General features: G+C 34.7%; 1 protein-coding gene, 1 long non-coding RNA gene and 1 other non-coding gene across 10 annotated transcripts; 2 read left to right on the top strand and 1 right to left on the bottom strand.

The window, feature by feature from the left end:
* Positions 1-2,330: 2,330 nt before the first annotated feature.
* On the top strand, positions 2,331-5,271 carry LOC136209671 (uncharacterized). 8 transcript variants are annotated; one of them, XR_010677635.1, is made up of 5 exons: positions 2,331-2,579; positions 3,361-3,993; positions 4,208-4,336; positions 4,819-4,881; positions 4,952-5,271. It is a non-coding gene; the product is annotated as an uncharacterized lncRNA (long non-coding RNA). The 8 variants fall into 8 exon arrangements; XR_010677634.1 differs by having other exon boundaries at positions 2,334-2,579; positions 3,366-3,483; positions 3,689-4,336; XR_010677633.1 differs by having other exon boundaries at positions 2,334-2,579; positions 3,361-3,483; positions 3,689-4,336.
* A 4,664-nt stretch (positions 5,272-9,935) lies between these two features.
* Positions 9,936-12,820, bottom strand: LOC136209053 (uncharacterized). The gene is made up of 5 exons (XM_066000404.1): positions 12,566-12,820; positions 11,156-11,566; positions 10,986-11,075; positions 10,201-10,271; positions 9,936-10,127 (listed from the first exon to the last, which is right to left on the bottom strand). The coding sequence occupies exons 1-5, from the start codon at positions 12,773-12,775 to the stop codon at positions 10,004-10,006; spliced, it is 906 nt and encodes a 301-aa protein (XP_065856476.1). The 5' UTR covers positions 12,776-12,820; the 3' UTR covers positions 9,936-10,003.
* A 14,809-nt stretch (positions 12,821-27,629) lies between these two features.
* On the top strand, positions 27,630-27,733 carry LOC136210204 (small nucleolar RNA Z279/snoR105/snoR108). Its single transcript, XR_010677914.1, has one exon. It is a non-coding gene; the product is annotated as a small nucleolar RNA Z279/snoR105/snoR108 (small nucleolar RNA).
* The last annotated feature ends 237 nt before the right edge of the window (positions 27,734-27,970 follow it).

The following is a 27,970-nucleotide window of genomic DNA, read 5'->3' as shown; positions in this document are numbered from 1 at the left end:
AAGGTATTATATTTTCATTATCATTTCTCATATATGTATTATATAGTATCTTTTCACTTATCCTTATTTCATGTTTCTTTTTTTTGGCTAAAATGTATATATATACCTATATTATTTTCTTTATTCTTTGGACATTTATGGGTCTATGTTTCAAATGGGCTTTATTTGGGAGTGAATTTTGATTTAATATGTTCATTGTTGTAATTAGGACAAATAAAGAGTCTATTGAGTCAAAAGGGGAAAATAAATCACAAAAAGAGTTTTCAAATTAATTATTTAAACTAAAGGATTTTTAGAGATTCCTAATGTAAGTAAATAGGGCTTTCTTGACATTTCAAATCGTTTCTTAAAACGCCACGTTTTAAAACCTTAGTCCGTTCCAATGACGGATTAAGCGAACCTTGTAATTAAAATCGTTTTCATTGTAAATAATGGAGTTTTTTTAGTTTTTTTTAAATGATTTATACAAAATAAATTGACTTGTATGCTTAACCACGTTTTCTGATTAAAGGTTTTTCTCTTAATGTTTTCAAACGCTTGAGTCGTTCCAACGGCGATTCGGGTGAACTTCATCAAACGGGGTTTTGAAACGTACCTAAATCGTTCCAACGGCGGTTAAGGTACGAACCATGTAAATAAACTCGTTTTGGGGAAGTGAATTAGTATAGAATTAGTATGTGACACGAAGCATAAATCACGTTACAAATAAATCAATTCTTCCTTCTCCCCCTCTCTTTCCTATGTATATTGAACTGATGTAAATGGGTGATTCTTTACTAAAATGGCTTTTCAATAATGTATGCTCAAAACGGTTTTCAAAACGAGAAAGAAAAGGTTTCAAATGAATTTTAAACTTAAAGAAATATACGATTAGTCCGTTATCGCCTAACATGCTGAGTAGGAGGCCGGTGGTTCATAACCGGGCGATGTCAGGGTGCCTAGTAGCATTTCTCCGGAAAGGAGCTAGCCTTCTCGGCTCGTACCTAAGTTTCCCGAACCCACACCGGTCTCCCGCAAGGGATCGGTGTTCATTTTCCCATTCGTGGGTGGCGACTCTTCCATATCTCCGAGCTCCGGTCCTGCCGAGCAGCTTGATTCCACGATTGGTTGCTTTCGGCGCCAATCACCGCTTACGTCGTCATGAGGTGTCCACCCCCCGGTCCGCCCAGGAGATTAGGCCGCGGCACCTCGTCTAACAAGTGGCGACTCTGAGAGTGCAAATTAATTTTAAAGATGAGGACGAGGACGGAATTAGTTGTTAGTTGTAAAATTGAATGTACTTGCATTGCAGTTGCAGCAACATCACTTATACTTGCATTTATCAATTTTACTGTACCTTCACTGCTTGCAACTTTAACAATTAATTGAGATATATGTGGTTCTCAGATTAGTCAACCTTCTAGGAAATAAATATAATGGTAAATTACACTCTTGCTCATAAAACTTACTCATTTTCACAGTATAATCATTATACTTTAAAACGTATTATAAAATTCACTCAATTTTAGATTTTCTAACATTATGATCACTCGTGAGAATGGAAATATTAAAGAATTAAACTTGTTTAGAATTACATTTATCATGGAATCACATTTTTATTTTTAAAATCACTAGTTTTGGCTTTTTTTTTTCTTTTCTAACCAAACAATATCTAAGTGATTTTAAAATGAAAATTTTGAAGAATTAAGGGCTCGTTTGTTTTACCTACTGTCTGATGTTTGCTATTGAAAAAAACTGTTTTTTCAAAAGGTAGGGATTCTCAGCTTTTGTAATAGGCTACTTTTCAGGTGTAAAAGTAGAGGTGGCAAATTCGTGTTTCGTGTCAAAATTGTATTATCTCATATATATGTCCCAAATGATTTTATATGTTATAAATGCTACAAAAGTGATTTTCGTGTCAATCGTGTCGTGTCAACACTACAAAAAAAAAAGGTCTATTACGACATTTGTTTAACGACGTTTTATGACATGTGTCTCCATATTTTAAAATTTAGCCACACTTTTATATTTGTGTCGGTTTGTATTACCAATTAACGACACTTTTTATTATATGTGGCATTTTCAAAAAAAATAACTACACTTTTAAAAAATACATCGGGATTTTTTTAAAATTAAAGATGTTTAAAATTTACGTCATGAAAAAAGTGTCTTAGTACTTTTTTTTTATTTTGAAAATAATTTTATTTTTTATCTCGTATTTAATATTGAACCACATTTTTTAATTTGTGTCGCTTTGTATAATCATTTAATGACATTTTAATTGTTGTGATGGAATATTTAATAATCTAACTACACATTTTAAAAAAAAAATATCTATATTTTTTAAAATTAAGGATAACACGATGCTGTTTCATTTCAAAAAGCACGAAAAACCTTATCTAAATTAATAACTAACTTAGAGTTAACCTAGAATGGCCCTTTCTCTCCTCCTTGAAACAGAATAGATAGAAGTTGCGATTTCTCAAATCCTAGCAGCAATCCCTCAATGCTCAACAATCTCTCTCTAGGATGCGATTTGAATCACCCCACCAGCGCAATCTGTTTCTGCTCTTGTTGTTCGTCTCGAAATTTCGCTTGTGGTATTTCATTTTGTTTCTCTACATGTGATTTATTTTTCATTTTTTTCGATTTCGATTTTGATTAGAATTTTGTAATTTGTTAATTGTTACTCTTTTATTTTGATTAGAATTTTCCTTCTTTTCTGCAATTGTTTTCTTTATTTTCTTCTTAGTTAGCAATAATTTGCAGAGTAATGGTTTCAGGAATTGGACGAGTAAAAGTAAATGTGATACAGGTGATTGATTTCAAGGAAAATCTAATACATAATGTCTTTGGGCATATAGGAATTTTTTACTTTTGTCCACCAAGAAATGTTTGGTTATTGACTTAAATGAGATCTATAATTTTCCCCTATTTGGAGAATATTGATCTTACCAGGATTGTTGAACATGCTGCTTCAAAGTTTGTAAAATCAGCTCTAGATATATTTTCATTTTGTTTTTATTTTTGTAATTTTCTTGCTTTTTTCCTAGTCTCTTTCTTATTCTTTCAGTGAAATACTACTAATACATGGGAAAATATTCAAGCTTTAATATTTGAAATGACATATCTGGTAATGAATAGCAAATGAACTGAAACTTTTCATTTTAATCTTCTAAAAGAAAATAGGAGATTAAGAAGCAATTAATTGATATAAATTTATCTTACATTTGTAGCCTGCTCCTAGTTTTGATCCATATATGATAAACTATAAATAATCAAGGCATATTATTGGATATTTCTCTATTATGAGCTATGAATGTAAAGAGGTATGCACTATTCTTATATTTCTTAATTCAGAGCTTCCTTTTTCTCATGTAGAGCAGTTGGTGAGTTGAACCATTGCAATGACTTGGTGGGTAAAGATTATAAGTTTGAAGCAAGTGGATCCTCAAACATTTCTGTATCGTGATCGATGTCTAAGAACAGATCTAGAGTTAGGAGGTATTTTCCATTTAGGCAAGGGTATTTTTCTGTTATGACACTATAGTGTAGGAGAGGAAGGGATTCAGATGACAGTTGATGGAAAGCACATAACTCTTTAGCTTATCCTGAATTATTTCTATTGTTTCCCTCTTAGTTAGCATTTCTAACATTTTATTAGAATGTATACTTGCTTTTGGTCATTCTTTTCATGTGATGTCTATAGAGTTTGGAGCCATTGCTCCTTAGTGAACTAAGGATATCTGGAGACTTGAACTAAGGATATCTGGAGACTTGAAATTAACATCGGTACTGGCGAGTGGATTACCCTCATTTGAGGAATCAGAACACATTGTTGATTTGGAGTCACTGAAATCAGCTCAACTGGTACCCCACTGGCCACAGGATCTCTTCGTTGGTGTCTTTTCTTCTGCTAATAATTTTGAGCGCAGGATGGCTGTTCGTAGAACATGGATGCAATACCCAGCAGTAAAGACATGAGACGTTGCAGTGCGCTTTTTTGTTGGTCTGGTTAGTGATGTTATGGTTCATGTAATTTCATCATGCTAGACAAGATGTTCAAGTTGTTTTCATTGTTGATATCTTTGAGCTTCCTTCTATACATCATGTGCAATATTCCTGGATTGATTATAATATCTGTTTTGTTTTATCCTAAAAAGCTGTAGTCTGAGTCTTATGGTTAACCCAGATAAAGCATAAGTTTTAACGAAATCATGTTTGGTAGCATAAGAAACAGATGGTCAATGAGCAGCTCCGAGATGAGCTACAAACATATGGAGACATTTAGTTGATGCCTTTTGTCAACTACTATAGGCTTATATCATGGAAGACTACGTCAATCTGTATTTTTGGGGTAAGTTTTCACTTATTTGCAGTGTTTTTTTTTTCTCAAACATGTATATATGTGTGCAGTTTCGAGATAGAAAAACCTTCAGATATGATATCAACAGTGAGAATTTCAGTAGTAATCTTGTTCATCGGCATTTTTGGGTATCTTATGTTCGGAGAATCAATTATGCTGGACATATTAGTGAATTGTGATCAGAGTTCTGACACAAAAAGTGGTGCATTGATGAATGACATTGTTAAACTAGGTTATGCATTTCATCTAATGGTGGTGTTTCCTCTGCTGAACTTCTCATTAAGAGCAAATATTGATGAATTTCTTTTCCCTAAGAAGACGATTTTGGCTAAAGATAATGTCTGATTTGTGTCTACTATTGTTTTAATAAGAGAGATGGTCAGTTTAGTGTTTATTTCCTATTGACTTGTGTTTCATGTCTCTGGTTCTAACTTGTTAATTAATATATACATTTCACTCTTGTTTTTTTCCAGACTCTTGTGAACTGTGAGACTCTGAATACAATAGGCGGTGTGTGAATTAAAATAATTGAAGAGGTAAAATTATTTGAATCTCCGAATGGTCATTTTGATAATTTCCTATTTTGATAAAAAGGCCTTTTGACAGGAAATGATTGGGACGGAATAAGCAAAAATTGATGTTATACTATTAGAAATTGATAAAGTGCTCCAAACTTGAAGGCTCTGGATTAGTACGAGCTTTGCAAGAGAATGAAAGAGAAGTGACGGAAGAAGAATTTGAATCAGCAAGGACGAGAAGCAAGTAGCTGGAGCTTGCAATTCAGTTAAGCAAAGAAGGTGATAATCACATATTATTTTTGTACTGTGTAATGAGCTACATGATAATGTTAATTAAGTTATTTTTGTAACTATTGATATAGTTTTGGATTTGTAATTATTAATAATATTTTAGTTTTTGTTTATACTGATTACAGAGCCTTATTCAATTCTCTCTTTTTTTTTTAATTATTTTAAATAATTTACCACCGACAAAAAATTTGCCAAAAACGAATCATTTGCAATTTAGAGGCGATATTTTAGTTGCGAGATTTTTATGTACCTAAATATAGTCGTTTGTAAATGTCGTTAATATGGAGACGCTATTAAATTAAATATCAAATGCTATTAATATTTTCTAAAACGAAGTGACGACATAACAAATATTATGTGTCGTTCAGCTAAGGGTAAATTTCATCATTGGTGTACAAACTTTTGTCCCATTTCACACTTTCGTATACAACCTTCAATTTGTCTCACTAATATGTACGAACTTAGGAGTAACCTCCCATTGTGGTGTATAGTCGGTCAAAATGACCGGTCAATGTGCCAAGTCAGCAGTTTGACCGGTAAAAAAGTCAAAAAATGACCATCCATATGTATAATTACTAAAATACCCTCATTTATTTCTTTCTTTTACCCTTAACCCTCCCTCTCTTCATCTTCATACCTCTATTTCTCTCTCTAGCTCATCTCTCTTTCTAACCCCTCTCTCTCTCTGAAGCATTCCTTACAACTTTTTCTTCATGTTCCAGCAAACAAGCATCAACAAGAATTCTAATAATGTTGTACCCTTCAATTCATGGACCATCTCTTTCACCCAAAAATCCCTCCCAAACCACTAATCTATCAAATTAAATTTGTTAACACTAAGGTCTTCAGGAAACCAAGTAATATGAAATTGAGAAGGAAAAGAAAAAGAATACCAATTTTTGGAATACCAAATAAAAATTATTCAACAGGCTCGAGGTATGGCCTCAAAAGCACGAATTGCTGCTTATAAGATCTGTTGGAGTATTGGTTGTTTCAATTCTAATGTTTTACTTTTACTGAAAAGCTTCAATGTTTATTTTTTATTTCTATACTATCGCAATGGCGATGGCTTTGTCTCTCTGATGGAGATGGCGATGGCTCTGTCCTGTGAAGATATTTTTCCATTGTTAAATAAGGATATGGTGTATCCGTGTAAGATTGACGTGTATTTTACCATCAATACAAAAAAAATGTAGTTGTTTTTCAGTGAATTTTATTTTTTCAATTTGGGTGTTGCGATATGGCTGTTTCTGGGTTCTTCTATTATGATGTTTCATTTTATATTGCCAATCAAATTATGAAGATAAAAGTGACACTGAATGCTAAACCAGAAAGAATGAGATTAAGTTAGGAAGGTAAGTGAGATTATTTAGAGAGAGAGAGAGGAGTTAGAGAGAGAAAGGATTTGCAGGAAAAAGATGAGAAATAGAGAGAAAGGGAAAGATGAAGAGATTGTGTTTTTTATTTAGGAATTAGGGTATTTTTGTAATTACACTATGTGGGTCCCTTTCTATAAATGAGTAAAACAAAAAAAATGATGAGTTGGCGCGTTGACTTTAGGTTGACTGGTTATTTTTACCGGCTATACACCACAGTGGGAGGTCACCCCCAAGTTCATACATATTACTGAGACAAATTGAAGGTTGTACACCAAAGTGTGAAATATGGTAAATGTTGTACACCATTAATGAAATTTACCCGTTCAGCTAACGACGCTTTATTAAAATGTAGTGGTAATTTCTGAAATTAATAATAATTAATATAAAAAAAAATCACGACATAAAAAATGTAAGCATTAGAAACATGACGACGCTTGTATGCAGTATGTCGTCAGACTAAATTTACCCACACAACGCTTTATGTGTCGTTAAAATTAACGACACGCGATTTAATGACGCTTGCGACGACGCTTTGAAAAGCGTCGGTAAGCATTTTGGGACACTGAAAAGCGTCGTTAAACTTTAAATTTTAGCGTCGTAATAGGCCATTATTTTTGTAGTGCAATCAGGTTGTCTATGTGAATTGTGTTTTCGTATCAGAAATTGCCACCCCTATGTAAAAAGCAAATATGAGGCCACTAACCAAACACCTAAAACTTTCACTTTTGAAGTGAAAAGCCAATTAGGAGTATGAAAAGAAGCAACCAAACACCCTCTAAAGTTTCTTAAAATATCATCAATTCTTGAAATTTTCTATTTTAAGATCGTCAACGGTCATTTCGAGACGTTAATTGAAGTTTAATAGTCATAATATTAAAAAATATAAAGTTAAGTTGCTTTTATGTTATGTTTTGAAGTTAATAACGATACCGTAAAAATGAGTAAAATTTAATGGTCATAGATGTAATTTACCATACAACTAAGATATAGTTTAATTTATGGGAAACATTGTTTGATAATTATTTTATAGGAAAATTTGGCTAATTTCAGAGTTGATTTTAACTTTTTATTAGCTTAAATACACATGAAAGTATATATAAACAAATATTAAAATTGATTTAAACTACTTAAGCCGAACTACAACCTTTTCTAGACATCATGGCAGATCCGCCTTATTCTTGATCGAGACAAGACCGATCGGCCGTGTCCTTCAACACCGAAATCATGTGTTCAAAAGTCATTTCTCATATTGAAATCCAAAAATAAAACATACTTTTGACAGATACAACAACTCTTTTTGATAAAAAAGAAAACTTTTTTTTTTTTTTTTATCGAAAGACACGAAACGACTCGTTTTAAGTTTTTTTGTTTTACATTTTTACATAATTTAGACGTGCAATGTGATAACTTTGATAATGGGATCACTAACGACATACTTTATTCGTATAAAAAGAATGAAATAGAAAACTATTTATATGTTTACGTGAAACAACTCCTTTTAATGGAGAGATTTGAGCAAAAATGATATTTTTTTAGAGGAAAATAGTGGAATCCACAAGATTCGAAGTAAAGGGGGCACAATGACATTAATGTACTTTATAATAAAAGATTCCAGTAGACCGGCTTCACTTTATCCGACAAAACGTTAAAAACGAAGAAAATACCAATATCTGGAAACTAAGGCTAGCCGAGCTTAGTGTGACCCTTGCTAAGGCCAATTCGTCTTTATTTGTTAATATTGGTCCTTTAGTCAGTAAACAATGATCAACGGCCTTGTTCTTGAACATAAAAAAGCCGATCGGCTTTAGTTTCCAAAAAGAGGATTTTAAAAAAAAGAACAAATAAGATTTACATACGAATTGAAATGATCTTTAGGCCTCTCAGTTTTTTTTATTTTTGTATCGTGTCTCGAGAGTATCAATGAATTTGATGAGGTGATCTCCCTTTCCTAAAACTCGTAACCAAAGCTCAGTGAACCTAAATTGCCTTAGCGAAAGGTGATTGGTCTTAGTTAGCAAATTTTCCTAATTTTTGCCATTTTTTCATTTTCTTAGAACTTTTGACCTGCCGTTTCGAGGCATGTTCACACCGGATTAAATCCACAGCTCAAGGTTAACAGTTTATACATCACCGAGGTCAAAAAAATCCATGCCCATAGGCTGCCCACTGGTTAGCCGATTTTGAGATGGCTCGGGCTTCGTGACCTTAAATAAACAGAACCGATTAAGTATTAAGTAGCACGGTAAGTGTTAGAGGACTTGTCTGAATGACCCAGAGGTCGCCGACAATTGAAATATAATTCTTGCCTTGGTGTGAAATTTTATGCATTTCACTTTTGATAATTACTTCCTACATGTGCGGGGTTGCCGACAACCATGTAGTTTTTTAACCATCAATGTGTTACTTCATGTAGATAGCCACATTCTTGTCGATAGTTCATCTCTTATCACACGTGCGAGAGTACCGAAATCTGTGCTATCTTGTTGAGGTACTATTCTTTCGAAACTAAAGAAACAACTCACTATTCTCTGATTTTTGTATGAGCAGGGTTACAGACAGCCATAACTACCTTCACACGTCTCTCTATCATCCGTGCTATCTATCGTTGCGACATGCTACTTCTTAAAAAACCGCTAAGACAGGAGGGAAAAAATCAACATCTTCACATGTGCAGGGAAACCGTCAACCATGTTGCATTAATGATCTGCTACTTCTTGTAGACAATGACCTTCTTGTCATTGTACATTCGCGTTTACCGATTGTCGTAGTCGTTAAATGATGTGCTACTTCATGTAAACAACTATATTCTAGTTATGTCACATCTTTCGGTAGACTTTTGTTTTGAATCTGTATTTATTCCTTGATTGAATAATTTTAGAGAAAAATATTTTTCCTCTTCAATCAAGAATGAATGCACGAAAGATACATGACCATTGTAGTTGAGGACTTATAGTATCTTCAATAGATCTTATTGATTCTTTAATCGAGTAATTTTGAAATTTTTTCCCTTTCGTTTGAAAATCAAAATGAGTTATATCAGCTTTGAAATTTTGAAATTTGACAATTTAACTTTTCAGTCATATTTATATTTATAGTATTATTTATTATTTCATAGCAATATTTAAATAATTATGTTAATTGTTTTTATCAAAAAAAAAAAAGAGAGAAAGGCTTACTTGGATAGATATATTTTTTTTATTATAGTTATAATAAAAATGTCCATTATTGTATTATTTTATATTATAGTACTTCATTATTGTATTGAACTTTATATATTACTGTTATTTTCTAGGAATAAATTAAATACTATTATTAATTTTGATCCCAAAATAAAAAAATTGGAAAAATAATTGATTTCATAATTCATGATATTGATGTCTAATTAATGATACAAGTAAAAAATGGAAGCTAAATTGACATTTTTTGGTCCTTTATTATAAAATATTAATTTCCATAAATGTCCGTATAATCTAATCCTGACAAATAGAGGAAAGCATCTTCTTGAGAAGGGTATTATAGGAAAATGGTCGCTCTATTACAACCATATGTCCAGCCTTCTTTATGATATGCATCGTTGCTCTTCCATTTAGTTGCCTGCAATGCAATCAATTTTCCATTTTTATTATTGAAAAAATAATAGCTATTTAATTTAATTAAATGAACTTACTCTTTCAATTTTTCCGCACTTTCCATGTTGAATATTCTATCATTCTCCCCCCATAACAGATACATCTTCTTCTGCAGTATACAACAACAAATTATATTCATTCCCACTGTTTGGCTCAGTTGTTAGTTAATAGCTGTTGCTGTTGCAGAAAGCTATAAGCTATTTGTTATTAGCTATTTAATTATTAGTGTTTGGTAAAATTATATTGAAATCGTTACTGTTCGGATTTAAAATGTCTAATATGGACATGTTTTAAATTAATCAACAAATTTTTTATTATGTTTATGATCTGTTACTAATAATGATAAAATGATACACATGTGAAGTATAAATGATAATATTTATGAACAAGAAGACAGTTTCATGAATTATTTCTTAAATTGACCTAACTAAGTGTAAAATTGTTCTTGGTTGCCAATGTTGGGGGTATAATTGTACCATTTTAAACGTTAAGGGTAAAATTGCTTCTAGCTATAAACGTTAGAGGTATTTTTTACCTATTGTCCTATTATAAATTAAAAAATATGTTACATAAATTAATAAAAATAATCTATATAAAAAATAAAAAATTTATTGAACGCAACAAAACCTTGTTCTTACTGTAATTATGTTGTAGAAATATAAATAATGTTAAAGAAAAACATATCATATGGAAATAAGAAAGATACTTTTGTCAATAACAAATAACTACAGACAACTGCTTATATTAAGAGAAAATTCTAAATGCTGCGGTTATATAAACCTAACCAAATTCTAAAAATAAAAATGAGAAGAAAAATTCTAACCTGCGAAAAATGTGGAATGGTAAGTTCTTTGTCCTTGATGATCAATGCCTGAAGAAGTTGTTCTCTCTCCTTCCTATTATCGGACATCATCTGCAAATCATTTTTACGGACTATAAATAATCAACCTCATAATAAATCAAATTAGTATTAATTAATTAGTCCTTAATTACCTTCAAAAGACCTTTACCAATAAAGTGAGAATACCATGGCAGGTTGTAAGTAGTAACCTCAAATGTTTTCCGAACATCTTTAACTGTACGAGGAATCAAAAGTTCCGACAAAGAAGAGAAGCCTATCCTCTTTAACCCATCTGAAATAAAACTCTCAGTCAACGCCATAATAGAGCAACTTACTACCACTGACTTTACCAAATCGGGATACTTCTCTGCCATTTTGAGTCCAACTATTCCGCCATAGCTCAAACCAATCACTATACACTTCTCCACCCCAAGTTTCTTCAGACTTTTGGCTACACATTCTGCCTGGAACTCCGGTGACCGGTCCGTTTTGTCCGTGGTCGATCGCCCAAAGAAGAGAAAGTCCGGCACGTAAACTTCATAACTTCCAGCCAAAGAAAGCGCCTGAAAATAAAGACACAGGACAGGCCTCCGCATTAAACTCTTAAACTCTTAGATTATTGATTTGGTTATAGACACGGCTCTTATTTACATTTTTCGTTAAGTTTGAACCGCACGTGCCTTCAAGGGATTCGACCTACTGAGTAACATTTTCACTACCACATGGACAAATAAAAAATAAATTTCTTAATTAGGATGGAGTAAAAAGTAAACTTTTTTTTTACAAAAATTATTAAGTCCTTCGGAATTGGAAATCGAGCATAGAAAAATCTACTAGAAATAGATTTTGGTGTTAGGTGTGAAGATCAATTAGCGATTCTAATACTGCAAATCGCGAAATGAGAGAGGAGAAGATTGAGCTTGTCACAACTTAATGGAAATTTATTTCTCTATTTTTTTTTACTCTCTAATCTCTTAGTAAAAGAATTCTTATTTTTATTTATCCACTTCAATATGCTGAATTGCCGCATGGTGTGTGCCGTTCAAATTCGTCGAAAAAACTAAATAAAGATCGGATCCATAACGAAATCAATGAGCAAGAGTTTAAAGTGGAAAAATAATTGATCACAAGCTTAGAACTTAATTATATATTTTTATTTTGCCTATTTTGATAGTAAAACTACAAGTTTTTTTTTTTTTTTGAGAATTTGGGGTATCAAATTGTAATCTGAACCTGAGATTAATTTTGCAATTAATGGTTCATATATTAAGATATTTTAAATTGAGAGGATATAAATCCGACTTGTCCCAATATAATATTAGTAAACTTTTAAACTCACGAGCTTGGTAATCCAAAATTGATATAAAATTAATAGATTCATTAACATAAATATATATAGAATTACTAGCGATCCAAAAACACAATACGAATTAATCGACAATAACCCGATTATAAGTTGGCATGATTATAATACTGAATTTCTTGAGTAAGGTTAAAATAAACTTATTTGACGCTTGATAGGAGATGAATAGGAGAATAATTGGAAAAGTAGAGATAGTTACCTGGTATTGCCAAGTGAGAATCCCAGTAAGGCCAAAACAATGGAGAAACACAAGAGCAGGTTTATCGGAGGTGGTTTTGGTTTGGGTTCGGGTAGGGACCCAGAAATGCATGTGTGTTCCTGCCTCAATCTCCACTTGTTGAGGTTTCATCCCTCTCAGCCTTAGAAATCCATGTAACACCGACATGTATGTTTCCAAGATGTTCACCATCTTCGCTGATCCTGAAGAACCTTATGTTGTGATTTATATAGTTTTAATTTTCACTTGTCATCAAACTTTAAATGAATTATTATTATTATCTTTAAGTTCAATTATTTTTGTTGTTTTATATTAACTTCAATCAACGTATAATTATGTAACCAACCGACTATAATTAATGGTGGAATCGACGTTTTATCTGATTAATTGGAAAGTCTTAGTTACAAACAGTAGAGATTGAATGGAAAGTAGTCTGATTAATGGATACTACCAAATTCAAACACTATATATGTTTTACACCAATTTAAATCCACCTAATAATCATCTCAAACGCTTTCATAACCCAAAAAGGTTAGAGCATTTTCAACACTAACTAGCTACTTGACCAGTGACGGAACCAGGACCCCAGATGACTCGGGGTTCAAATATGTCAGTAAAAAAAAATTCAAAATTAACTGTGCGGTTGACAGTAATTTTTCAAAGTCCAGCCCTGGGCAAATTTTTTTTAGCCTCCAACGCGTTAAAAATGAATATTGAATATGTTTATTTTTTTTAATGGTAAACGCATATTAAAAATGAATTCAAAAGTGTTATCAAAATAAAAAGTCCATTTAAATTAATTAATAATGGTAACATGTTTTTATAATTATTGAAAAATAAAATTAAAATAAATAAAAACTTTTTAAAAGAAAATGAGGTTGAAGGAAGTTGAACATAAGACCTATCAAATAGAAGTAAGCATCCTTAACCACCACATCTACCTTTAAACATTGAAAAAAATACTACATAGAGTCAATCTAATTCTCTCCAAAATATTACCGGACACCATTACTATTTTTTTTTTCAATTGTCCGACGGCCAGCCGGGGCTCGAGCCCACCCCAACCCCCCCTTGGTTCCGCCCCTGTATTTGACTCTCTAAAATAATATAAAATATTAGTTTAGCCAAATTTATGTTTTGTTCCAACCATGCTAGTTTTTTGACTATCTATTTGATTATTTTATCATTAAAACTGATTAAATTTAAAGAAAGAAAAAAAAAAAAGTAGAAAGAAGATACAAACAGGAAAGAGAAAGAATGAATAAAAAATAAAAATAGCTAGCCAAAAAGACTAGCCAAATTTAACTAGTGAAAATAGCTAGCTATTTATTTTAGAGAGTCATGTCACATTGTTGGACTGGTTACTCTCTAAATGGCTAGCTTAATTTGACAATTTAGAAAGTCATGTCACCCTATTGGAGATGCTCACCAAAGGCTTTGACATACTTTTTTTATTTTCATTTTTTTTAAATTTTAAAAGAAATATAGTATATTGTTATATTAATTGGCGGTCTCATATAATTGAGTAGCAACAGCCATTGTTAGGCATGATATTTTATTTTTTTGGTTCATTAAATCAATGATATTTTATTTAAATGTATTAAGCCTCCTGATCAATTATTTTTGGTCTCAATAAATCTTCAATGAGCAAAAAAATAATAATTTTGCACATAAAATTCGGTTAATAGACTGTTATTCATTGCATCATACATTCGAAATTTATATTTTTCACTGTTTAAAAGCAGTTTTGGATGTGTAATTTGACTATAAGAAAACTGTAAAAACCTTAATTTAAATTGTAAAAAATATTTTTTTAATAATTTCAAATACATATGAAGTTAATACCTTTTTTAACAGAATTACATATTCACTTCTTACTAATTTGGTCATTAATGGCTTAACGAGATAAAAAATAAAAGATTAGAGATTTAATGTATCCAAATAAAAGATCAAGAGCTTAATGAACCAACAATTGAAAGATCAGGTGCTTAATGATGCTTTTTGCCTAATTGAGTGGTTGTAAAATTTCATAACGTTGTACTAAGGATCCAGTTGTTTGCTTGAAGAAGTCTAGATTATAATCTCGAGGATGTAGATAGCTAGCTAGTGAATTTCTACCAAGGCGAGGATGCCCTACTCTAGTGAGTTGTTTGTCGATCTTTGGAAGGTCTTGGTATAATTGTCTTTCTTCTCGATAATCCCTATCTCGATATTTAGATCCCATAAAGCTCTTTTGTACTTTCTCACGCCTTACGGAGATTCTGACTCATTAGAATATATGTAGATCTTGCGTTTATTTGTTAGAGACGTTGGCATTCTCGAACACTTGGTGGCTTGCGATAATCCGGAGGGGATTCAAAATCTTTTCCATGCTCTCTTTGGTACGATGGGAGTTAGATCTGGCTGTGTCCTTCCATGAAAGGCATGAGGAGAGTGGTCTTCTCTATAGAAATCTTTTCCACTGCTCTCATTCTAGGATGAGGAGATTGATCGAGAGCAGTTGATTCGACGCTTGTAGGGTAGAGGGTTTGATGTTTCTCTCTAAATCTCCTCATTGAGTCATCCATCAATTTATCCACCTTACAAGGACATCAGCTAATATGATGTCTGGTATAACATGTGATAAAATCCTGCCATTTTGCCATTTTGATGACCTACTCCGTGATGTCTAACTTCTCTTGCAATTATGCCATTGCGATTGCATTCATATTAGTAACCTCATATACCATATGGACATTGTAGAGGAGCTGTTTGGTTATACGATCGTAAATTCTATATTTGAAGGATCAAGTGAACCTATGCGTTCCTTGATACGTCTATCGAGCTCATAAGTGATTTGAAGGAGCCCTAGTGCATTTTCGCCAGCGTCTAAAGATGTTATGGGCTCCTAGATTTGTCATGGGGATGATGGGTTGATTGTATTCTCAATATAAGACATGGATATAAATTTATTCGATCTACACCCATCGCACCAATTTGATACGATTGAATCTGGGTGATAGTGCTCTAATGATAATTAGAATCCTTTCTACTTTTAAGGTAAGACAAAGGATCAAGGCAGGGCTTGTGACCCCATTCCGATGCTTAAGTTAGCAGAGTTTAGAAAGGTGAGCACTAAATTATTGAGTACGTATTGCAATAGATGTGTGTATGACTTGATTGTGGCATTGAGTTCCATTTATAGGATCCCAAAGGAAAATTTTGTAGTCGGTTCAAGGTGTGCATCCTAGCCTCTTTTTGGGAACGATGTCAAATCTTGAATGACCAATGTAATTTAGGCAGTTTGTAATATGCCTAGACTGTAATCCCGAAATCTAATCTTGAATGAATGATCCTATTCCAAGATAGATTTGGAATGCGTCTAATTAGTCCACGTGCTATGATGGGTATTTCCTCTACATGAGCTTGCTTGCTTCAAATGATAACACATGTACACTTACTTAAATTCACATCCTTATATTCACATTAGGTCAGCACTGTTGAATATTGATTCAAAGTCTTTTGGACTTGGTCTTGTACGCTGTTAAAAATCTGTTTTTGATATTCCTAATTTTTCTCATTATTAGTTAATTGATTTAGTTTAACAATATCTAATTTTAGTTCATCTTTTTTAGCAATTCATTTTTTATTGTAAGCCTATATAATGGCATTGATTCTTATGGAATAAACACATCAGATTAATTGCAATATTTCTGCTGTCAATATCTATCGGTTCTTGCTCTGTTATTTCATATTTCCAACATTTTTGGTATCAGAGCCTGGTTCTTTAGAGTGAAAGAGAGAATAGAATCATGGCTGCTAATGGGAGTTCAGTTAATGTAGCACAACCGTCAATGCCAGTCTTCAAAGGAGAGTGTTACAAATTCTAGAGCATCAAGATGAAGACTTTATTCAAGTCTCAAGATATTTGGGACTTGGTAGAGAATGACTATGCTGATCCTGATGAAGACAACAATCGTTTGAGGGAGAACAGAAAAAGGGATTCAAAAGCACTATTCTTCATTCAACAAGCTATTCATGAGTCCATTTTCTCCAAAATCTCAGCAGCAACCACTTCTAAAGACGATTGGGTAACACTGCAGACAACATTTCAAGGTACCTCAAGGGTGATCACAGTGAGATTGCAATCTCTTCGATGTGACTTTGAGACGTTACAAATGAAAAGTGGAGAATCAGTGCAAGATTTTTTCATAAGGGTCGCAACAATCGTTAATCAAATGCGATCCTTCGGTAAAGAAGTTACCGATGAAACCGTTGTTGCAAAAGTATTGAGAAATTTAACTTCTAGGTTTGATCATGTTGTAGCTGCAATTGAGGAGTCTAAGGACCTGTCAATTTTTTCATTTGATGAATTAATGGGTTCCTTGCAAGCTCATGAGGCAAGATTGAACAAATCCATTGAGACAGATGAACCAAAGGCATTTCAAGTAATCAAAGGGGAAAGCTCCAATCAGAAATGATCAACATGGAATGGATTTGGCAGAGGTTCATATCGTGGTGGAAGAAGTTGTGGTAGAGGTAGAAGAAGTGATATCAAATGCTATAAGTGCGACAAATATGGGCATTTTCAATCTGATTACTGGTACAAGGATGCTGAAGCTAATTATGCAGAAGTTGAAGATGACGAAAGCAGGCTGTTTATGGCTCATTTTGATGATAATAGTAAAATTATAGTAGCTGTATGGTTCATAGACAACGGCTGCTCCAATCAATATGTCCGGGATAAGAGAAATATTTAAGGAGCTTGATGAAACTAAGAAGATGCAAGTCAAACTTGGAGATAATAAAGATATCAAAGTTGAAGGAAAGGGGACAATAGCAATCAAAACCAGCAACGGTAAAGTTAAACTTCTCCATGATGTTCAATTTGTTCCTAATCTAGCACATAATCTGCTGAGTGTAGGGCAATTGATGGCTAGTGGTTATTCAATAACATTTGATGATGGCTCATGTATTATCAAAGACAAAACATCAGGAAGAATGATGGCCAATGTTCACATGCTTAGCAACAAAATGTTTCCAATTGATGTTTCAAGTGTTGAACATTTTGCTCTAGCTGTTGGTGAGAAAATTGAATCGAAGCTATGCATCTGCAATATGGGCATCTAAATGTGAATGGGTTGAAGTTGCTGAATCAAAAAGGTATGGTTCATGGACTTTCGAAAATTGAATCATTTGATTTATATGAGGGATGTGTATATGGAAAACAAGCCAGAAAGTCATTTCCTGTTAATGGGGCTTGGAGGGCTTCTAATTGTCTTGAATTAATTCATGCTGATTTGTGTGGACCCATGAACACTGAATCATGTGGTGGGAGTTGTTATTTCTTTCTTTTGACTGATGATCTCAGTCGTATGAGTTGGGTCTATTTTTTGAAAAACAAATCAGAGGCTTTTGAGAATTTCTGGAAATTTAAAGTTGTTGTAAAGAAGCAAAGTGAGTCTTCTATTAAAGCTCTCCGTACAGACAGAGGTGGTGAATTATTATCAAACGAGTTCAACCAATTTTGCGAAGAGAATGGCATTCACAGAGAATTAACAGCTCCGTACACACCAGAGCAGAACAGGGTGGCAGAAAGAAAGAATCGCACAGTGGTTGAGATGGCCAGAAGCTTATTAAAAGCAAAGGAAATCCCAAATTTCCTTTGGGCAGAAGCAATTGCAACCTCAGTTTACTTGTTGAATCTTTCACCAACCAAGGCTGTGTTGAATCAGACACCATTTGAAGCTTGGAGAGATATGAAGCCTTTGGTAAGCCACTTACGCATCTTCGGTTGTATTACCTATACTTTGATACCTTCACAAAAGCTAAAAAAATTTGATGAAAAATCAGAAAAGTGCATTTTTATTGGTTATTGTTCTCAGTCCAAACACATCGGCTATATAACCCTCTTAGTGGCAAGGTAATAATTAGCAGGAATGTTGTGTTTAATGCAAGGTTTTAAAAGACGTTATGCGCTAGTCGGGCGGAGAGGGCCCTTACTGATTAATCGGTGATTAATCGGGATTAATCGGATTTGTATTTTTTATATTTATTTATTTTTTATTAAATAAAGTATTATATAAATACCATTAATATATGAATTAAACTATGTAAAAATAATAATATAAAATATTTAGGATAGAAAAACATACATATTTTAATATTATTTATATTAATGTCCTTAAAAAAAATAACAAATAGATCAATAAAATAATATTTATAACAAAATGTGTCAAAATAAAATAAAATAAATATTCTTAAAAATAAATTTATTTATTTTTGGTAGGAAAGGAAAGAAAAGACAAAAGGAAAAAAACAACAACAAAAAGACCTAACCCGGGATTAGCCTAGGGAAGCTAACCCCCACCACATCATCCAAGAGGAGAGAAGTCAGGAACTCAGGAGGAGAAGAGAAAGTTGAGACACCCAAGATCCTACCATGGCCCTCAGCCGCAAGACGGTCTGCCACCTTATTCTGCTCTCTGAAAACGTGGCAGAAGCAGATGGAATCAAAGGAAGAGCAAACCCTTCTAATCCCTTTGACTAAATTATGGCTTTTCAAACAAATAGCACTCTTCTCATAGATCATTTTGATAGCTTCGATATTATCAGATTCCACAATTAAATTCTTCATGCCCAGATTCTTAGCAAGCTTGAGGCCGGAAAAGATCCCCCAAAGCTCAACAGAGAAGGAAGAGCCCATACCCAGATTCTGAGCAAACCCAGACACCCAACCGCCACCAGCGTCTCTCAGAACCCCTCCAGCAGCAATTGTACCATCCATCAGACAAGAGCCATTAGTGTTTAACTTCACAACCCCTTCCATAGGCCTACTCTAGCCAATGAGATGAATAGCCTTCTTCTGGATAGCCCTATCTAAAGAATCCCCTTTGAAGCTATCAACAATGGAGCAAATATTTTTAGCGAAGAAATCCAATAAATTAGGCATAACCACAGTTTCTCCTCCAAAAATCTCCTCATTCCTCCACTTCCAAATCTGGTGACAGACAACCGAAAAAATGATATTACCATGCTCAAGACCCGCCAACAGCTTTCCACTAACACCATCTAAAAACCAGTCAAGATCAGAATGGGACAAGAAAGCAGACATCAGCTGGTTAGGGAGAACTTTCCTCCACACTTCTTTACCCTTAGCATAATCTCTAAGAGCATGGCAAATAGTTTCATCATGACCTCTGCATCTACTACAAGCTCCAGAACCCACCAAATGACGTCTTTTTCTATCCATATTAGTCAGCAACCTATTTTTGACCCCAAGCCACAGGAAACTCTTAATACGGTACAGAACTTTCAAGGCCCAAATAATTTTCCAAACTTCAGGGTGTGGAGTCTCCAAATTTTGATTGAAGGCCTCAAAAGCGGACTTACACGAATAAGCCCCATTATTAGTCAAAGACCAACAGTGACTATCTCTGTCTTCCTCCTTGCTACTAATTTTAACTCCTCTAATTTTCAGGAGTGTTTGCAGACTAAGATACGAATCGAACCTCGACCAAATGCACTCACCCTCAGAATCTACTACATCAAGGTTTTTTTTTTATTTTTTTGTTATTTAATATTTTTTTTAAAAAAATTAAAAAGTTGACATAAAATTTAAGGACCAATTTTTTCAAAAAGGCCGCCTGGGAGTCGCCTAGGACCGCCTGGAAGCCGCCTGGGACCGCCTAGGAGCTGCCTAGACCCGCCTGAGACCGCCTAGGCGGTCAAAAATCGGTCAACCAATTTATACCACCTGATTAGTGAAAATCGGGACGGTGTTCTAAAAATCCCCGCCTAGGCGGCCGCCTTGGCCGATTTTTAGAACACTGGTTTAATGAAGAGGGGAAGTGGAAATGGAGTAGCAGTAGCTGTAATGAAATTAATCTTGAAGTCTTGAGAGATGAAGGTTCAAATTTGGAGCCAACAAATCTAGAAGAATCCTCAGATTTAAACTACAGTAGCTCCACAAGTCTCACTTCGAGAACTTCAAGTAGCAGCAGTTCACTATCATCAAGTGAATCATCATCAAGTGAATCCTCCTCTGAGACACCTCCAAGAAAATTTATATCCTTAAATGAAATTTATGAAACTTGTGCATTTGCCTTAGTTGCTGCAGATCCCAGAACATATAAAGAAGCAGTAGAAAAGGAGGAGTGGAGAGATGCAATGGAAGATAAACTCAGGGCCATTCAAAAAAATGAGACGTGGGAGCTGGTGAATATACCAGACGATAAGAATGTAATCGGCTTGAAGTGGGTGTTTAGAACCAAGTACCACGCTGATGGAAGCATCTAAAAATACAAAGCTCGATTGGTGGCAAAAGGATACTCGCAACAACAGGGTATCGACTTTGACGAAATGTTTTCTCCTGTTGCTCACTTTGAAACGGTGTGACTTTTCTTGGCTATAGCTGCACATTCAGGATGGCCTGTGTACCAATTTGATGTCAAATCAACCTTCCTAAATGGAGAACTAGAGGAAGAGGTGTACGTTGCTCGGCCTGAAGGGTTCGTTGTTGAAGGCAAATAAGAAAAAGTGTACAAGCTGCGAAAGGCCCTCTACGGGTTAAAGCAGGCTCCACGCGCATGGTACAACAAGATAGACTCATATTTTTTGGAAAATGGATTCAAAAGAAGTGAGAATGAACCTACAATTTACTTGAAAAAGGGAGGTAACAATGAATTTCTTGTTGTCTGTCTTTATGTTGATGACATTATCTATATGGGTTCCTCTCATTCTATTGTCAATGAATTCAGAAGCAGCATGATGACAAGCTTTGAAATGTCTGATTTGGGCCTGCTGTATTTTTTTCTTGGTCTTAAGGTGAAACAAGTAGAAGATGGAGTGTTTATTTCACAAAGAAAATATGCAGTTGATCTTCTCAAAATATTCAACATGTCGAATTGTAACATTGCAGCCACACCTATGAATATGAATGAAAAATTACAGCCGGAAGACGGAACCGATAAAACTGATGCAGAAAGTTTCAGAAGTTTAGTTGGAGGATTGATTTATTTGAGTCATACTAGACCAATATTTCATTCTCTATTGGTATGGTTTCAAGATTTATGAGCAATCCAACAAGGCATCACTATGGAGCAGCAAAAAGGATTCTACGATACATAGCTGGAACTTTGAAATATGGAATTTGGTATAACAGAGATTCAAAATTGAAGGATTTCAAGTTAGTTGACTTCACTGACAACGACTGGGCAAGTTCCTTAGACGATAAAAGGAGCACCTCTGTAAATATATTCAATTTGGGGTCTAGAGATATTACATGGAGCTCAAAAAAGCAAGCAACAACAGCTCTCTTAACATCAGAGACAGAGTATATTGCTGCTACTTCAGGGGCATGTCAGGCAATATGGTTGAGAAGGTTACTTGCAGATTTCAATGAGGTGCAAAATGAGAAAACTACAATTTTCTGTGATAATAAGGCCACAATTGCAATGACAAGAAATCCTAACTTTCATGGAAGAACTAAACATATTGACCTCAGGTTTCATTTCATTCGTGACTTGGTTGCCAAAGAAGAGATTAGCCTAGAGTACTGTAGCACTGATGAACAACTTGCGGATATATTTACAAAAGCTCTCCCATGTCACAAACATGTTTACTTCAGAACAAGGCTTGGTGTGTGCGACTTTGAAATAAGGGGGGGATGTTGAATATTGATTCAAAGTCTTTTGGACTTGGTCTTGTACGCTGTTAAAAATCTGTTTTTGATATTCCTAATTTTTCTCATTATTAGTTAATTGATATAGTTTCACAATATCTGATTTTAGTTCAGCTTTTTTAGCAATTCAGTTTTGATTGTAAACCTATATAATGGCATTGCTTCTTATGGAATAAACACATCAGATTAATTGCAATATTTCTGCTGTCAATATCTATCGGTTCTTGCTCTGTTACTTCATATTTCCAACAAGCACCTAATTGGGAAAGAAGGTACATATGATAAGTAATTCTATCAAAAACTAATTAAACTACATCCTAATTAAAAATGGAGAAATAAAACCAGCAAATCGAAAGATGAAAGCCTACCAAATTTTTCCTATCAGCATTATGAAATAATTGAAAGAAAAATTTCTCTCTCTCAAACTCAGAAGATATGCGTCAACAAAAAAAAAACCCAAAATTTTGTCTCACGCCTTCAACGAAGTGATAACACTTAAAATCAAAAGTAAATCTCCTACCCTATTTTCAAAAGCTTTTGGACGATGCATAACAGGGCATATCATGATTACTATGACATATCATAATATTTTGAATTTTGCAAGAACAACCTAGAGTTCTCAGTCCAAATAGCTGAATGAAGTGTCGACTATCATGGAACCGTTTGAACTAAAAGCTCGAGCTCATAGTATTTTAATTCTGCCATTTGTTTTTAATTCCACAAATTAATGAGGCCGTAAAGACTCGAACCCTTGACCGTTTAGTCCAAGCGGCTCTGATACCATGTCATGGAACCGTTTCAACTAAAAGCTTAAACTGATAGTTAAGGCCCAATCATAGATCTTTTATTATTCTATAAGATGAACAACGGTCAGAACCTAGATGGACACATAAAACAATAGACATAGGAATATCATTACGTGAATATTTGGAAAGAGTAGACAAACCTTAAACTCATATGAGCCAAAACCTTATCAGATTATAGACAAGCTTGTGTTGAACTCTAAGATGTCTGATTGTTCGATAGTGAAATACATGACAACTTTTCAATACATTTTAAGACGAGTGTGTGTTGTATATGCTTCAACTATAGGGGACATTTACATGCAGGTAAAAACTATTATTATGTCTTAACTATCAACTTAAACTTTTTGATTCAATTGATCTCCTGATATGGTATCAGACAATCTAATACCAAGTAGTAAAAAATTAAAATACACTTAACCTTTTGGTTGAATTGGTTCATTCATAATGAGAAAGGGCAATAAAAACTGGTAGAAGAAGCATGGAAACACAACTAACTTAAAGAGGTTTTATGGTCGATCTGGTGTAATTGAATTTATTGGGAAATGATTAGTATATAACAAAAAAAAACTTTACAATTGTCATATTTCATTAATAGGATCTAATGGTTTATGATAGTTGGTAAGACCATGACATACGAGGGGGGCGAGAAGAAATTGCTGAAGCTGTCTCCGGGATTGAGCTTGGAAAGGCTGCAAGAGATAGTATACACTACTACTCATGTTGATCCAATGTCATTTGATCTGCTTATGACTATGCAGTTAACTATCGGACGAAAGCAACTACCTGGGGCAGTAGTTCCGATTGTTGATTCAAGTGATGTTGAGTGTTTTTTAGATTATTGTCGGATGAAAATTGACGCTGTTACCCCACTATATGCTAATTTTGAGTCACGAACAATCCAACTGCGAGTCACGAAGGTAGATAATGTTATTCATTCAAGTTGTGATGCCAATGCAACAGTTGTATTTGAAATAAATCCTGAAGTAAACAACACAACTGTTGAACGCCCCCCTCATAGGCCAGGAAAAGAACCAATCACTGAGTACAATATTGCATCCCACACTCCTGGTTTAGATGATATTAGCTCGAATCCGATTTATCATCGGGAGGACCAGATGTACGATGATGACATTTGGGGTCATGATGACACAGAGAAAACAGTAAATGATGGACAACCTACCCCTCCAAGACAATCGCATTGCGAAGCTGTTCCCCAAAGCAGGGTATTGGCAGAGAATGTAGAAACAATAAGAAAGAGGAGTGATCCATTTCGATGGCTACCTGAGATCCATGATGCACCCAAGTTTACTATTGAAGATAGTTCATCGAAAGGGGTCGTCGGTTTAAAGGTACACGACATGTTCTCCAACAAACGAGAATTGCAGGATGCACTAGGTAAATACGCAGTGAATAACAGGTTCGAATGGAAAGTGTACAAGTCTAACAAGTTCATGTTTGAGGTTAGATGTAGACATTCGGATGTATGTAAATGGCGTGCTAGAGGAATTGCGATATCCAATTCAAGTATGTTTAGGCTCCGAAGAATGGATACAATGGACAACCACACATGTTCTAGGGATCAAATGTTACCACATCATAGGCAAGCGGGGAAACGAGTGGCTGGCATACTACCTCTTCTCGTTTCTAATTCTGTCCTCCTCATCTATATAAACATACTCTTCCTCCTCATTTCCAACATCCTCTTCGCCCTGATTACCTACAGCATTCTCTTCCTCACTCTCTACAGCATTCTCTTCCTCATTATGTACCTCATTCTCTTCCTCATTGTTCTCCTCTTCTTGACTTAGCTCAGACCCCTTATAAGGTGCGAATAACACATCAAGGTCAAGGTCTACAGCTTTCCCATCAAAATAATCCTTCATTGGAGCATACCAATCGCACTTTGCCTCGTCTTCCTCGATAACAAGTTCAGATGCTTGCACATCAGCTGACTGAAAACATGAAAAATCAAACCCAACTCCATAAGCACATGTTACTTACATCCAAAGCACACATTAATTCTGTACACAAGACATATGTACTTACCTTAAATATTTCTTCAGCTTCTAAGAAAGTTATATTCTTTGCACTTATCCACCGACATATACGAGGGTACACGTTCTTTGGTCTCCTCAAATAGTATTTAGGGGGTGCACGCAATATCTCTAGTATCCAAGCCTACAAAGTATTAAATAAAAATCATTACAGTTGAAATCTAACATTAAGTAAATCATATGAATATAGGAAACATACATGGAACGCTTGTGCTAATCCATGAAGCTGATATGGGACGGCCTTCTTCTTTCCTTCTTCCGCATTGTACGCGTCAAATGCCTTCTTCCTTCCTGGGATCCCACGTCCCATCGTCTTGTACAACTCATTCCAAGCAGGCACACCCCATGGAAACGAGTTAAATACAGTCGGGAAATCAGTTAGGTTGATGATATTGTCATCAACCTTTTTCACTGCATCAGTTGTGAGTAGGAACCTGTGTATAACGAACAACATTGCCATTGCCACCGCATCATCGTTATTTTTTTTTCCCAATTAGTCTCTAAGAAGGTATTGAATGTATCTTTGTGATTTATGCTCTCTCTACCTCCAAAATAGAGATTCCTCAATCTGTTTTCCCTTTTATAATTTCTCATCCGTTTAAAAATTGGTAACAGATCACCTAGTCTCAATCCGGTTACGAGTGCGAATTCACGCTGACCGAATTTCACTTCAACACCATTGATTTGGAACCACATTTCTCCGGATTTACCCTCTTTCGGATTGATCTTCATTGTAAGAACCCCATGGCATAGATGAGAGGACAATGAATACACTTCGAAGTCCACCAAATGCCCAAAACATGTTTTCCTGAACATGGGCAACTGCATTGTGGATAATCTTTGTTTCACTTTCTTCATCACCTCAGCATCAGAACGAACTGTGATAGTAGCTCTCGTATCATAGGCGTAGGGGTACCTAAACGTGTCTTTGATACTCTTCTTAAGTGTCTTTGATGTCCTCTTCCTCTTTTTGGAATTAGACTTAGAATGATCACCCTTCCAAATCATAAAGTATATCAAATTAGTCAAGTAAATACTCACTTCGCGAATATGACATTCGCGAACTGACAAGCGCATTCGCGACTTCGCATATGCGGAACAATAGCATATGCATCGACTGCTTCGTGGACATGAGTTTACTTCGCAGATTTTGCTCTTCGTGAAGTAAACTCATATTCACGAACTGGTCGATTCTGTAAAATTTGGTCCCCCCAACTGATTTTAACTATTTCTAAGTATCATTATTAACAAAATGAAGCTATGAACCAACGAAAAAACACAATAAATTTGCAAACCCTACTTCTAAATCGCATGAGAAGTAAAATCACCGTAGTATAGGAATAGAAGCGTTAAAACCTAATCGGAAATCACATGCCATTGGAATCGGTTGGAAGTCGCTGGAAGAAGAAATGTAAAGATTGGAGGTGTTGAAGATGTTCGTCGTTCGAGATTTTTGGTGTTCGTCGTTCAAGTTTCGCGAATGGTTTAGGGATGAAATGCAAAAGTTCTAATATATATATGAAGGGCATTTCCGGAAAGTTTTAAGGGCATAGTCTATATATGTAAGTTGGTTGATAATGAGTCTTAAAATGTAAATGAGCCTCCCATTTGACCCAATTTTGTAATTTACCCTTTTTTTATTGTCCTTCCTTTTTTCCACATAAGATGATAGGGCTGTTCAAAAATCAAACAACGCGGTTGCCTTAACCTATTTCAATCCAACCCAAAAATAATGGCTTTATTAATTTATTTATGGCCTAAATCATATGGAGCCCCGTCCCCAAACTTAAGGGACAAATCATTACCAATTGCAACTCCATGAAAGTGAGGGACAAATCATTACCAATTGCAACTCCATGAAAGTAACATAATGAACCTCTTATTATTCCTCTATCGGAAAAGATATTGACCTCTCGCCTTTCGGTTGACTTTCACAAGCTAGTGTTGCTAGCGAGGATTGTTGTGGGGATGCCCTTACGTCAACAAGGAAAGGGATATATTTGAGTCTGATTGGGTGCTCAATTATCAATAGTTATGCCACATTGAGATGTTTTCTTATTAACAGCTAAGACATGATCAAATTTAGAAGTTAAACTTCTAAGAATTTTTGCAACAATTTGTTTCATCAGTAACTTCCTTACTGAAGGATCGCATTTGATTAACGAATGTTGAGACCCTCGTGAGAAAATCTTGTACTGATTCTCCACCTTTCATTTGTAAGGTCTCAAAGTCACGACTGCAATCTCACACTGATCACCTTTGAGGTACCTTGAAATGTTATTATCCCAAAAAATAACAGAATCATAGATTCATGCTCATATGGAGCCTTTGTGGTACTGATATAATCATTTTCATTAAAAAAAGGAGTGATTGCACACTCTCATTAAGTTGGTATTTATGAGCGGTTAGGTTTCCTGTATGAGCGCATCCCACATCGACAAACAAGGAAAGAGCGGGTCGACGTGGTCAATATAAAAAGGGAGGAAAGAAGAGGTTTGAAAGCATGATCCTTCGTGGCAGTAAACGGGATGTGATGAGTGGTCAATGCTTGCAAAAGCTATGCGAGATGGGTGTCCGCCCCTTGCCAGTTACGACAAACTGGGCACCCTCGCTTTTACCATCTGATCCCAATTAACCACTTTACTAAAATTGTCTTATTGTCTGTATTTTCTTTTGTTTTTAATTTGGGTCCAGGGTTTAAAATGTGAATTACTATATATCCAGCCTCAAATTTCTATCCTAGCCGGACGAAAATACCTTTTTAATTTATCAACGAAAATATGGATCGGAAGAAAGATGGCAAAGGAAAAGGATTAATGTTACGAAATTCTGTTTGATTTTGTTGATTTTTGGACGTTTTGTTTAT

The sequence above is a fragment of the Euphorbia lathyris genome, chromosome 10 (genome assembly GCF_963576675.1).
Source record: "Euphorbia lathyris chromosome 10, ddEupLath1.1, whole genome shotgun sequence".
Taxonomy (NCBI): domain Eukaryota; kingdom Viridiplantae; phylum Streptophyta; class Magnoliopsida; order Malpighiales; family Euphorbiaceae; genus Euphorbia; species Euphorbia lathyris.
This window is presented reverse-complemented; position numbering and strand designations above follow the sequence as displayed.